General features: G+C 42.6%; 1 protein-coding gene across 1 annotated transcript; it reads right to left on the bottom strand.

The window, feature by feature from the left end:
* Window positions 1-448: 448 nt before the first annotated feature.
* rcn1 (reticulocalbin 1, EF-hand calcium binding domain) lies at window positions 449-10125 on the bottom strand. The gene is made up of 6 exons (XM_063188847.1): window positions 9629-10125; window positions 8115-8308; window positions 7661-7839; window positions 5897-5957; window positions 3742-3941; window positions 449-2338 (listed from the first exon to the last, which is right to left on the bottom strand). The coding sequence occupies exons 1-6, from the start codon at window positions 9847-9849 to the stop codon at window positions 2231-2233; spliced, it is 963 nt and encodes a 320-aa protein (XP_063044917.1). The 5' UTR covers window positions 9850-10125; the 3' UTR covers window positions 449-2230.
* Window positions 10126-12755: the final 2630 nt, after the last annotated feature.

Here is a 12755-nt window from a genome sequence, read left to right as displayed (position 1 = left end):
ATGGCGGTAGCGCAGGTCTTGTGCAAACACCACGAAAAGAGAAGACGGAGGGACAACGCCCCCTTAGGAGACCGAATTTTGAGCACACGCTTTTGCATTGAGTGGGCGTGTTTCGATTCCTTTTTATAAATATCCAACCTCTTTGCTGATATCTGGTTAAGCTCGCCTGTGGCCCAGACTTTGGGTTTGACTGACTGTTGGCTGCTTTCTTACTTTCTAATCAGTTGGCGTCACTCCTTCTACAATATCTTATATGTATGTGTGTTAGTGTGCATGCAATATATAAATGTTAATTAATTAATTAACTGACTCACTGCCCTACTCCATCTTTTCCTCCTTGTTGCTTTCAGGTGGGAAAGAATTTGACCTACATACATACACATAAAATAATAAACAATTTCCTTTCAGTTGGTGCAAAAGAAAGAAAAAGAAAGACACAAAACCAGACTGAAGACAGAAACAAGTTTCTTTTCATATAAAATCGGGATGGTTTATAAGTACATAAAACAGAATGTAGTGTAATGGGGCGAGGGGAATGGAGGGCGACGTTTTCACTTGAAAGCACCAAGGTATGCTCAAAGCAAAGACAGCCCCTGCTTCTGAAAATTCAAGTTATTTCGCTCCATGGCTTCTAAGCCATATCCGTAACAGACAGCACAAAACTATTCACTTACATTATAAGGCTCATGTGCTATCACATATTTTTGTAAGAAATTACATTGGTAACAGTTGCCCATGCAAGCCATTAAGTACTTCAAAAAAGGCATTGAAATAGAAACTATAAGACTAAACAAATTAACTGCTTGTGAAATACAGACAAAAATCACGTGCAAAGGATACGTCCTTAAGACAATTTGGTTAGTATAATTTCAGGCAGCTTTAGCCATTGACTATGGAGGTCAATTTTTTGACTGGACAATGCAGGATGTTGAACTCTTTAAAAAACAGCAAATCTTATAAATAACGATACATCTTGTCACATTCATTACTACAAGCGACAGTTGAAATCTCATCCGCCCCGTAGTTCACATCTTTTCAAACTCAACAACTAAATAAATTACGCTAAGAGTACAGGTGTACTTCCTGATTTGCGCGTGTCTACTGGCCGGCACAAATCAGGCAGAGTTTTTGACATACATCTTATTCAAACTTCAAACATATTCCAACCTACAAACACACAAAACCAAAGAACTGTGACATTGTGTAGCTATTAAGAATAGGGTTTTTTCTTGAAATACTTTGAAGAACTTATAATAATAACAACAACACTTTTTTTAGTTGAATCTCTAAGAGTCATGACTGTCGAGGCAGTTGAATCAGTAGGTACGTAGGTCACACATGCGGTCAGATCCCCCCCATATCCACTTGGGCTGGCTCCTGATGCAGGTTAGGGTAGCCTGATTATCATCGACTTTCAAGTCTCTTCGAGACTTGGTCTGACCAAGAGCATAACAATTAACATTTCCCAAACTGCATGGTTAACAAGCCTCCCTTGGCTTGCTAATGGTTGTTTGCTTCCCGACAAAGTGGGGGGAGTTGCCCCAAGAAAGTACTTGCATTGCTCTTGACCTGACTGGCATCACCAGGAGGGCATGGCCTGGTTAAGGGAGCTCAGGTATGATGGAGAGGAGATAAGAGGGGGGCCTTTGTGTCCCTGGTTCCTCTGAGGTAGCCCTGCAGTCAGTCAGGAGGAGTAGAGCTATGTCTCCAGGGCGTCCCATCTGCAGCTCAGAGATGTTCAGAGTGCCTGTTGTGCGTTTTTGTGTTTGTGTGTTATTTTGGGGAGGGGCGTGTTTGGGAGTGTTTGTTTGCTTGGGCAGTTCTGTCTGCCTTTGTGTTTGAGCAGACGTGTGTGTGTGTGTGTGTGTCTGTGTGTGTCTGTGTGTGTGTGTGTGTGTGTGTGTGTGTGTGTGTGTGTGTGTGTGTGTGTGTGTGTGTGTGTGTGTGTGTGTTCAGTGAGCCTCTGTCACCCAAAGGCCCAGAGTGTGTGTTTAATATCACCAGAGTGGCTTGTAAGAGTCTCCCAGGACTGAACCTGTAGCAAGAGCACGCAGCTGTGGTGATCACTCCTGGGGCCTCAGGTCTTGGTGGCCCCTGGCCTTCTTCCTCTGTGTCTGTGTGTATGTGGGCTGTAACGATATTGTATCGAACCGAGAAATTGTGATGCGCAGACTGTCTACTGTTTCGTGGGTTTCGTGTATCATTACAGCCCTAGTGTGTGATGTGGCGCTCACAGCTCATCATGGTCCCTGGTCAGGTCTTCTCCATAGTTGGTGGCCTGGCTGCCCACAAACATGTTCCAGTTCTCCAAGATCTCCTCTCTTGTGAGCATCTGGTCCTGCAAAACAAAAAGTACCAAAAGCAAAAGCAGGCAAAAGATTAAAATGTGATACTTTCTTTACTTCCCAGATAAGGTGAAATAGTCAAGTCAAATCAAGTCGGTTTTATTGTCAATTTCTTTACATGCGCTGGTCATACAAATAATTGAAATTACGTTTCTTACTTTCCCATGCAGGCAGACATAGACTCTAGACTCTAGGTGCGGACATAGACAATTAGACATAGACAGTATACATACATTACACCTAGAGTACCTATACAACACCCATACAGACATATAGTAAACATGTGGGTTAAGTTAAGGCCTTGACCCTTAGCTTACAAAACCACCGCAGGAAGGGCTCCAGCTTATCTGAAGGACATACGAAGGCCTTCTGTTTCTGGAAGAGAACTACGCTTCTCCAACACAAACCGGCTGGCTGTGCTGCCTGCTAGCTCTAGGTGATCCCAGTCAAGACTGTTCTTTGTCATTGTTCCTCAGTGGTGGAACAATCTCCCAGAGGCAGCAAGACTAGGCACATCTCTCTCAACTTTAGTAAAGACTCTTCTCTTTCATGACTATCTACTGCACTGATGCTTGAGCTGCCCCAGTCCCAGGGATAGACTATGGCATGATGGGTATGTCCAGTATGTGTGTACTCTACATGTGTGTGCTAATGTACATAACAAAAAACCCCAAATAACCCTACTTAGCATCTGCACTTGTTCTGTATATTTACTGTGCACGATTTTGGTTAAAAAGCACATAGTGTTAACCTTACAAGAAATAGACTGATATGTTAGTCTGCCTATATACAGTTTCAATTTTCCATGATTTTCCATCAGTGTCCATGACAGCTTTTCCATTTCTTGTTGATATTTTCTACTCTTCTCTACCAAATTCTCTAACCAAAGGCATTAGAGATCTCTGGGTTGCATATGATGTTATAGTTAGTGGCTATATTCAGGAAGAAGTCAAATGATTTTCCTTTAAATTGCTTTATTGCATTGTATTGTATTTCATTTTATTTTAAATCAGACCACTGTGGTTGTGAAATTTAAATTTTGTACTCTTATGCTGTCTCTGGGCCAGAACACCCTTGCAAAAGAGATGATCAATCTCACCTGATTAACCCATTTAAGCCACCTGCAAAATTACCTGCTAAATGCCTAAGCCCCTTTTAGGAAAAGGTGCCGTCTGCCTATTAAAACCTATATCTCAGCCTCCAAAAAGCTAGGACCCTCATTTTGTATTGGAATGTGTTCATTCAGCTCGAACATCACCACATTTTACATAAATCTCAAGAGTCCGAATGCAGCGTATATGTTGCTCCAGGTGCCAAAGGTCAAACAATGTATACGCATCAGGCTACAATGAGTTCAATAAAGGTTAAATAAACAAACAAATAAATAAATAAGTACCTTGTCAGTGTCCGACTCGTAGACCAGATGTCGTGCTTCTGCTTGGGCGTGATCGTAGTCCTTTGGTAGGATCCAGTGCTGGATCTCCTCCATGTCCATCTTCCCGTCCTTATTCAGGTCCCGGAAGTCAGAGAACTGGTCCCGCTCGGTCCTGACCCAGTCCGGTTCGGGACCTCCTTCTTCGTGGGCAAACATGTCGGCTGGAATGACATCAGGAGTTGGTTTAGCCAGCATATACCTAGGCGCAGTGTGGACAGGGCTGCTGCTAAGGATTTTGAGGCCCTGGTCAGGAGGCCCCAATTTTGTGGTCAAAGTGGTTGAGGCCCTAAGCGCTCTGCTTACTCTGCTTATGTCTAGCAGCGGGCCTGAGTGTGGACATTCTTTTTTTGTGTGTGTGCAGAATTCTTGCACACCTCCTTTGGCCACATGTGTTGGAAGGGAACCCCTGGGTCATCATTGTTGCAGACAAGAAAGCTCCCGCACACTGTCCACTAGGTCTGTAACGATACACTCAACTCACGATTTGGTTCGTATCATGATTTTTGACCTACGGTTCGATACACCCCACGATTTCCCATTTGCCAATGTAATAAAATTAAATTATGAATAAAACTATGACAGGTTGTAGGTAGAATAGGTTACAAGAGACGTTTAAATATAATAATATAAAGAGAAGTTTAAATATAATAATGATGGTGATTTGAAGCTTGGAAGCACTATCACTTCATATCATGTGCTAGTTTTCTGGACTGATGGGTGTCAAAACGTTGAAAGGGTGCATCACGATACTGCCTCCTTGTATCACGATACAGTAACGTGAGTCTGTGTATCACGATTTCTCGGTTCGATACAATATCGTTACAGCTCTATTGTCCACTATATGGGTATTGGTAAGGGGTTCACGATTCAATGCGCATGATACACATGCCACAATGCGATACTATCATGATGCATTGCGTTATATGTGTTATTACGATGCATTGCAATCTTTACTTCGTTAATTTGCTTTTTCCACCTTTGCCAACATTACACAATAAAAATATAAATAAAGACTATGATAGTTTATACGTAGAATAGGTTGCAAAAGGCTAATAACAAAGTTTCAAAATAATAATGATGATGATGATTTGAATGTTTGAGGCACCATCGCATCATATTATGTGATTGTTTTCTGGACTAAAGGGTAACAGAACTTTGAAAGAACACATCACGATATTGCACCCTTGCATTGCGATTCAGTATCGTGACTGCGTATCACGATTAATCACGATTCGATTCAATTCTTCTGTCTACATCAGCAGCGTTTGTGTGGGAGCTTTCTTGTCTCTCATGTGGGCAATCAGTCATCAATCTGGCCACTGCAATGCTGATTAGCCCTGGAATGCTCATTAAACATAACACATTACACAGCGTACACTTAAGTTGTTAATTTAACTTTGAATAGTTAGTGTCTTAAACTCAGCATTTAGTGAGGCCAAACTTTTAAAAACATATCAATAACAAATGACTGCTAAGGACTTTTAAAAATACTTCTGTGAGTTTGTTGTGCTGTTCTATTTACTTAATATAGATAAAAGAAACAACACAAAATGAGTACAATATGAGGGGCCAGATATTCAAATCACATGCGCCTTCGCGTTTTCCCCTCAAGGCTTTTCACTAAGACTGCAAACAAACAGATCTTTCATTCAGAACTAGGGCACGATGAAAGGCCATGCTGCATCAAACTCAAAGCTCCTCTAGTTACAACAAAAAAAAACCCCACACACCAACACACAGCAGATATCACTGACTGTCTGCATGAGAAGTGGCTGCTCAATCTGATCCAGACCTTAAGTTTTTTTAAAGATATTTTTGGAGCTTTTAGTCATTCACTATCCACATAGGAAAGTCAGAGAGAGAGAGAGAGAGAGAGAGAGAGAGAGAGAGAGAGAGAGAGAGAGAGAGAGAGAGAGAGAGAGAGAGAGAGAGAGAGAGAGAGAGAGAGAGAGAGGAGAGATAGGAAGGGATCTGGAAACGATCTCTGGCCAGAATCGAACCCTGGTCGCCGGTGTAATGGAATGGCACATAGCCAACTGAGCCCCGACACTACTCAAACCTGAAGTTTTAACCAGAGTGTAGGCAAAGCTATAAACACTTAGTTCTATTTACTCACCGATATATTCGTCTTCGTCCACATATCCATCTCCATTTTTGTCAATGTCCTCCAGTGTTTCCTGTAGGAGGGGCATAGTACAGGTTATGGGAGGACAGAAAGAGGCAATTAAGGCCACATTGGTGATGGCGCATTGTTGCTTTTGCGGAATTTTCTAACCCAGAATGCATTGAAATTGCAAAGTGAACATGCGCACTGCACAGCAAAAGCAGCAATGCGCTATCACAAGTGCGGACTGAGTTTCTTTCAGACGCGCAGTCACAGCTACTGTATATGTTTTCCCTACTCTAGACATCGTACTATTTATCCCTATTCTGTACAAAAATGGTTTGTAATACACCACATGACTTCACAGTGACAAGGGTCTCTGGATAAATCTTTCATTCATACATAAAAAATATGCACAATGGTATTATCGGCTTTCCCTTCTCGGGATTTGGTAAAAACAACACATATGTTGAAAATGATAAGGATTTTAATTGAAAGTCAGAAGTAAAACATCGACAGATTCATTTAGAGCTCACCTCTAGGCACCAATTACTGCCTACTGCTGCTATGTCCAAGCATAACTTAAACATATCTTGACTGACATAAATAATTTGCACTTCAGACTGGCATAGTGTATTTTTCATGAATGTTGAGACATCAGCCCCCGTACTGGCCACAAAACCGTGCACTACTGCTCCTCTGCTCTGTGCCAAATTGCTGTTTTTAGGAACAAGCTAAGGACTTCCCTTCTGACTTGTTCCAAATAAATCTCAGCTTCTTAAGTCAAACTACGTAGTTCTCAGTTTCAGGACCTGTGCTGGACCAAAAAACACACTCTAGTCACAAGAAATTTGGATAGAAAATCATGGCAAGCCATTAGTATGAAATTCCATCCATGAACTTAGAAATTCAGTGTGTAACTGACAACTGCAACTGAAATTGAAGTCTAATTTAAGAGCCTTCAAAAGTAGTTTGATCAGACCTAGTATAAACCAGTGCAGGGTCTGTTTGAGAGTGGAATATCAGCCAAAAAGAGAAACCCACATCCAAAATTAGTGGTTAGGCAGCTCTCTATTTGCGGCCGTGCCACAACTTCAACGCCCAAGTGAAGTGAGGTGAAAATAAAACCCCACCTGGGAAACTCCAACTCCCATTGTCATTGTGACACAGCACTCAAGTGCACACTACACACAGCACACAACAAAATTGCATGTATGCCTCCCCACCCTTGCAAGGGGGCAGCCCCCAATCAATGGCGCCCAAAAGTGAGCATTGTGGTGGGACGGTACCATGCTCAGGGTACCTCAGTCATGGAGGAGGATGGAGGACAGCATTGGTTAATTACTCCCCCCGCCAACCTGGCTGTTAGGGAGTCGAACCGGCAACTTCAAAGAAAATAAATACAAATGGCTCCTACACTTTGTGCTTCAAGTCTGACACCCTAACCCAGTGGTTCTCAACCTTTTTTGAACAAACGCCCCCTTGGCCTCATCACAAGTCTCATAACGCCCCATTGACCTCATCACAAGTCTCCTATCGCTCCCTTGGCCTCATCACAAGTCTCATAACGCCCCATTGACCTCATCACAAGCCACCCAACGCCCCCTTGCCGTCATCATAAGCCTCCCAACGCCCCTTTGTATTAAAAATGAAATGGACTCATGCCCCCCAATGGCAACTAAGCACCGCCCCCCGTCAGCTGTATCCTTCTCAACGCCCCACTAGAGCTCTCCAATGACTAAGTGCTTTGAGGTGCTAGAATCTCAGACTACTTACTAGGACCACAATGTCCTTCATGTGATCGAACTCTTCCGGGTGCAAGAAGGCAGTGAACTCCTCACGTCCTGCCACCAGGTCACCATCCAAGTCAGCTGACCTGAACCGTCTCTCGTCGCGTGGAAGCATCTTCTTGAAGCTGAACTGGTCTTTGTCATCTTCAAAGTCCTCAGGGTTTGCTAAGGGTTAAGAGTATCCACAGGACAGGACAAAAAATAATAATTAGCCCCACAGGCCCCGGAATATTTCAATACTCATATTTCAAAGTTTTTTTAATCAACCCTTAATTTCATTGCATGTGACATGAAGATGTCAAATGACAAATATGTGACAAATAAACATCCTTGTATCCTTCTATCAATGAAAATGCTTTGAACAAAAGTGTCTGCTAAATGTAATGTAATTTAGGCTAATGTAAAACGTTGTGTTGTAAAGTGCTCTCGAGCTTCCTCACCCAGATAGTAGCCATAGGTGGCCTTTTTGTACTCATCCCACGAGATCTTGTCGTCTTTGTTCAGGTCATAATCAGCCCACACCTTAGCCACATTTTCATAGACGTAACGTTTCTGGACCCTCTTGATCCAGGCCTTCAGCTCCTCCATGGTAATGTAGCCATTTTGGTCGCTGTCAATGCGCTCCACTATTCTCCTGTCAAGTAAGAAGGAGAAATCAACAAACAATGAAATGTACTCATATTTCTACCCATCCTCAATAATAAAACTCATAAACAGGGGGATTTGAAGTTATGATAGTCTAGCATTGATAACATTATAGGTAGGCCTAGGCCTACTCATGTAAGTGGCAATGTGGCATCTCCATGTCATAGCTGGAGACCATTTCAAAATACTGCACACGTCAACATCTTCCATGACAGTTCAACTTTATGTTCATCCCTGGTGCCACGTTGTGGCGTCTGTTGGGCCCTCCCACTTTTAAAAGGCCTGCACTAGCGCGAAATCAACTTGAAGTCTAGAACTATGGGGGAAAGCGTCACCCCACGCCCATGTCAGCTCGACCGTGTGTAGTTGGGATGGGCCTGGGAATTTGCCAGTGAGCCATATAGTGGATGGGATAGATGGTAAGTTTGTAACTTTCCAGGTTGTTACATTTGACAGCTAACAGTCTCCACTTCATATAGAATTCTGTGGATTGTAACCATTGAGAGTAAATAGAATGGAGGCCAAAATTCTATTTCATTGTTGAAGCCAAGTTGGAGCCAAGGTTGGACCCAAAAAGACCAAAAAATGGCCAAATCCCATTCATTCCTATGAGAGACATAAAACCCTGTATCTCCCTTAAATGCCACTCCAGGGGGATCATTTTTCGCTCAACTAGTAGGTCCCCTTGCTCTCCAACTTACCAGGGTGGTGATTTTTTTGTGGTGATGTTTTATTTTAGAGAGATATTAAAAGTTAAATTGACCAATGAGCATCAGAACATGGTTTGATTGACCGTTAGAAGTCTTGTTGTTGTCCAATCAGCACCTGCGTTTGGCGTTGCTAAGGTGGAATGTAAGTTGGAATGTTCCCAAATCTGGCTTCAAAGCGTTGAATGGCAAATAGCGTTGATTTGGCGTCCATTCTATTTACTGTCAATGATTGTAACACTTCCAACCCCAATAAAGTGCCTCATCCAAACTAGCCAACTATGCAACACCAGTTGCTAATTAAGAGACATGCCACGAGTCAACGACAAAACGGTTTAACGCAGTTTAGCTTTATAATGACATTTCTGGGTGGAGGCAGACGTTTTACATCAGTTTGTCTAGAAACAAGCCATTTGACACTTAACATAGCTTCCATTAGGTTCAAACAGAGCAACAATCCAAGCTACAGCCCATAATTGTGCAAAAGAAATGAGCTGAGCCATATCCTTCCACCCAATTGACCCCATTGTGATTGTGAACACTTTGCAGCAGAGATTCCCAACGCCAGACCGCAAGTCGAACAACAAACAGGAAATCCTTACCCTAGCCTGTCCTTACTCTCCTCTGGTGTCAGCTGGTCGAATGTAGTAGCCTCTTCCTTGCCGAGGAAGGCCTCATGGTCAAACCGATAGCTGTGGTTATCCTCATGAGGTCTGCTCAATTCAGGATCTTGATGAATGACCCTCTCTTTCCTCAGAGTAGGCTTCCCTTGCACAAAGCAAGTGCACAGCAACAAAAAGCTCACGTAGCTGCAGACGTTCATTTGTAAACCAAGTGTGAGTTCGAATGGTTCAACAACTAGCAGTTATCTAGTATGGTTACAAACTTACGCTATTGCGCCTGCTGCAAAACCGTTTCTTTGTTTCTCTAACGGGAATCGATGCAATAGTAGGCGTGACTGCGGGAGCCAAAGGAAAAGCTGTGTTACAAAGTAGCCGAACATTTAGACACGGCGTGTGATCTAAAACAGCACCACTAGACTAGCCCTTTCGTAAACGTTTCAAACATACCCGGTTGATTACAAGGATACTTGACACCACATAGCGCAACCAAGCAAGGGTTGGTCGGAGTTTCTTCTATGGCCATTCTAATTCAACATTACAAACGCGATGTTGGAGCAGCTGCATGTTAACGGCGCTTTCATTGGCCAGTGAACTGTCTGTAATACGAGACGGCCATGGACGCCACGTAGCAGGCTTCACGCACAGTCGGTACCGCAGTTCACGTTCTATGTATGGGGTTGCCAGATAAGTGCAAAGCAGGCCATTCCTAATTCTGGAATCCTCCGCCCTCATCTGACCCCAAGGGTCAAACTAATTTGTAGTTCTTAGATTTTCAACCATCAACCGTAAATGCCACCATGTCTTACATAGATATTTAATTCAAAAAGCTTGAGGCACCAATGCACCATAACAGTTAATGAAATGGGCCAATTACAACAAACTTTGTGCCCACAATTACATTGTTTTATTATATGGTTGTGACGTCATCGGTCGAATGCTCCATTCATTTCAACGGGGCTCCCCAACGTTCGCACGTCTGTTATTTTTCGATAACGGACGGGTTGGTCTATAACAGACCGCTGTCAATGGCAACAAGACTTTTCACTGCTAAAGCGACTTTTCAACAAGACTCTAATCAGCTGCTGTGATAGACAACACCTGTTGTCCTGGCTACCTAGCTGTTGCCTCGCGGTGTTCCACAACAGCCCTGTTTTGTTTTGCGCAGCAACAATCTTTTGACTTAACATTAAATAGGCCTAGGCCTAAAGAAATGTCCCCGCCATGTGTGAATCATTTAAGTATATCCATATAATAAGCGGGTTAACTTTCGGCGACTCGGTCGCTTTGTGGAATAGCAGCACTTCAGAGAGAACAAGACCCCTCCGCTCCGCGTCGGGGTCTAAAGATTCTCTCTGTCGTGCTGCTATTCCACGGTAGCGACCTTCTCGCCGAACGTTAACCCTTACATAACACAGCTGTAGGGCCTATAAATAGAATGACAGAACTTTAAAAATAGTATAAAAAATGACTATCTGACTACATGCACCTTCTACAGTTGGTATTGTCGAGATAGGGTGCTAGGCTACTGTATTTTCACATCTCAGGTCAAACATTGTTCATTTGCAGCCTCACAGGGTAGCCAAGGCCCGATGACTATGTGGTCTATGTGAATGGGTACCTATATGGCAGGGGTGGGAAACATATGTCTCGAGGGCCGTTATATTCAGGGGACCTAGAGAAGGTGTGGTCTGTTTTAAAGGTGGCTGCCTTCAATATAGGCCTAAATGCAGGGGGAAATCCTGGGTTATGTTAATAGTGTGCCCCTCAGAGGACTTTTACGGCCTTTGGATGAATTCGAAGTGGCCCCTCGAATGAAAAAGGTTCCCCTCCCCTGCTATATGGGATGGATATTTCACATTTAATTGTCTGTACAGGCAGATACTTCTCATGCACTCCATGTGATATCTTAATTGTCAACATTTGAACTAAGTACAAATTTATTGACTGGATCTGACCAGGGATGATTACTGTATTTTAGGCCTTGATTTAGCTTCAACACTAAATTGGTGCTTAGCAATCACCAACCAAATCAGAAATGCCATTATGATTCCCATAATATTAGTTGCAGCTAAACAAAGATACTGCAAACAATCCTGTTGTATATATTAAAATCCTGCTGTATGAAACCCATTTTCAGATGGTCTAATTATGCAGACACAGACTAAATGTACCCACAGTGCAACTTGCTGACACTGTCATCTCCAATCCTTGTAGGGTACAGAAAAAACATGCATTTTGTCATTCAGCATTAGCATAATAGGCTAATACATGGCCCTCCGCCCTGCATAAACTGAACTCCAGTTCCAGATTGAGCCCACGGCTAGTAGCCTTTTATTTAATTAATGAATAGTTAATATATTCAAATTAGATTTACCCGGTCGATTTAAATCAGTATGTTTCTGCGAGACCACAGATTCTGATATAGCATATGCCGGCCTTCATTTCATTAAACCCTTACAGTTCCGCTAACGAATGTTGTTGGTTGTAGCTAAATGTCCTTTTTCAGGAGCAACACTTTCACATCTAACCGCTGCCAGCTTCGAAACAAAACCTCGACTTCCACTGCAGTTTCCACTTGAATAACTTAAGATGCATCAATAATATCATCTTAGTGACACACAGTGTCTGCTAAGCATGGGCATTATTTTAATTATTTTGTAAACGTCTCCTAAATGCAGACTACTAAATGAACAATGTCCTCAACAGTGGCAAAAGGGAGTTTTTCTTTGTTTGTTTGGGCTACAGAATAAATGAGTTTGAAAATATGGAAATAAGTACAGAAAATGGGAATTTATTGAAATATTTTATGAAATACAAGGGAAAAAGTGGGTAAACAAAATTGATTCTATTATGACCTACGTATATACAACCCGTATTTATATTGGGGATGTTACATTTATGTTTATTCTAACTAACATGCTCTCTCTCTCTCTCTCTCTCTCTCTCTCTCTCTCTCTCTCTCTCTCTCTCTCTCTCTCTCTCTCTCTCTCTCTCTCTCTCTCTCTCTCTCTCTCTCTCTCTCTGTTTGGACAGATGCCCTGTGTGTTTGTAGAAGGAGCGTGGCAAATTAAGAGTGGTAAGCTTCAATACTTAACATTTTTATGGA

Source organism: Engraulis encrasicolus, chromosome 22, assembly GCF_034702125.1.
Source record: "Engraulis encrasicolus isolate BLACKSEA-1 chromosome 22, IST_EnEncr_1.0, whole genome shotgun sequence".
In the NCBI taxonomy this organism is placed as follows: Eukaryota; Metazoa; Chordata; class Actinopteri; order Clupeiformes; family Engraulidae; genus Engraulis; species Engraulis encrasicolus.
The sequence above is the reverse complement of the archived record's forward strand: the minus strand, read 5'-3'. Positions and strand labels throughout refer to the sequence as shown.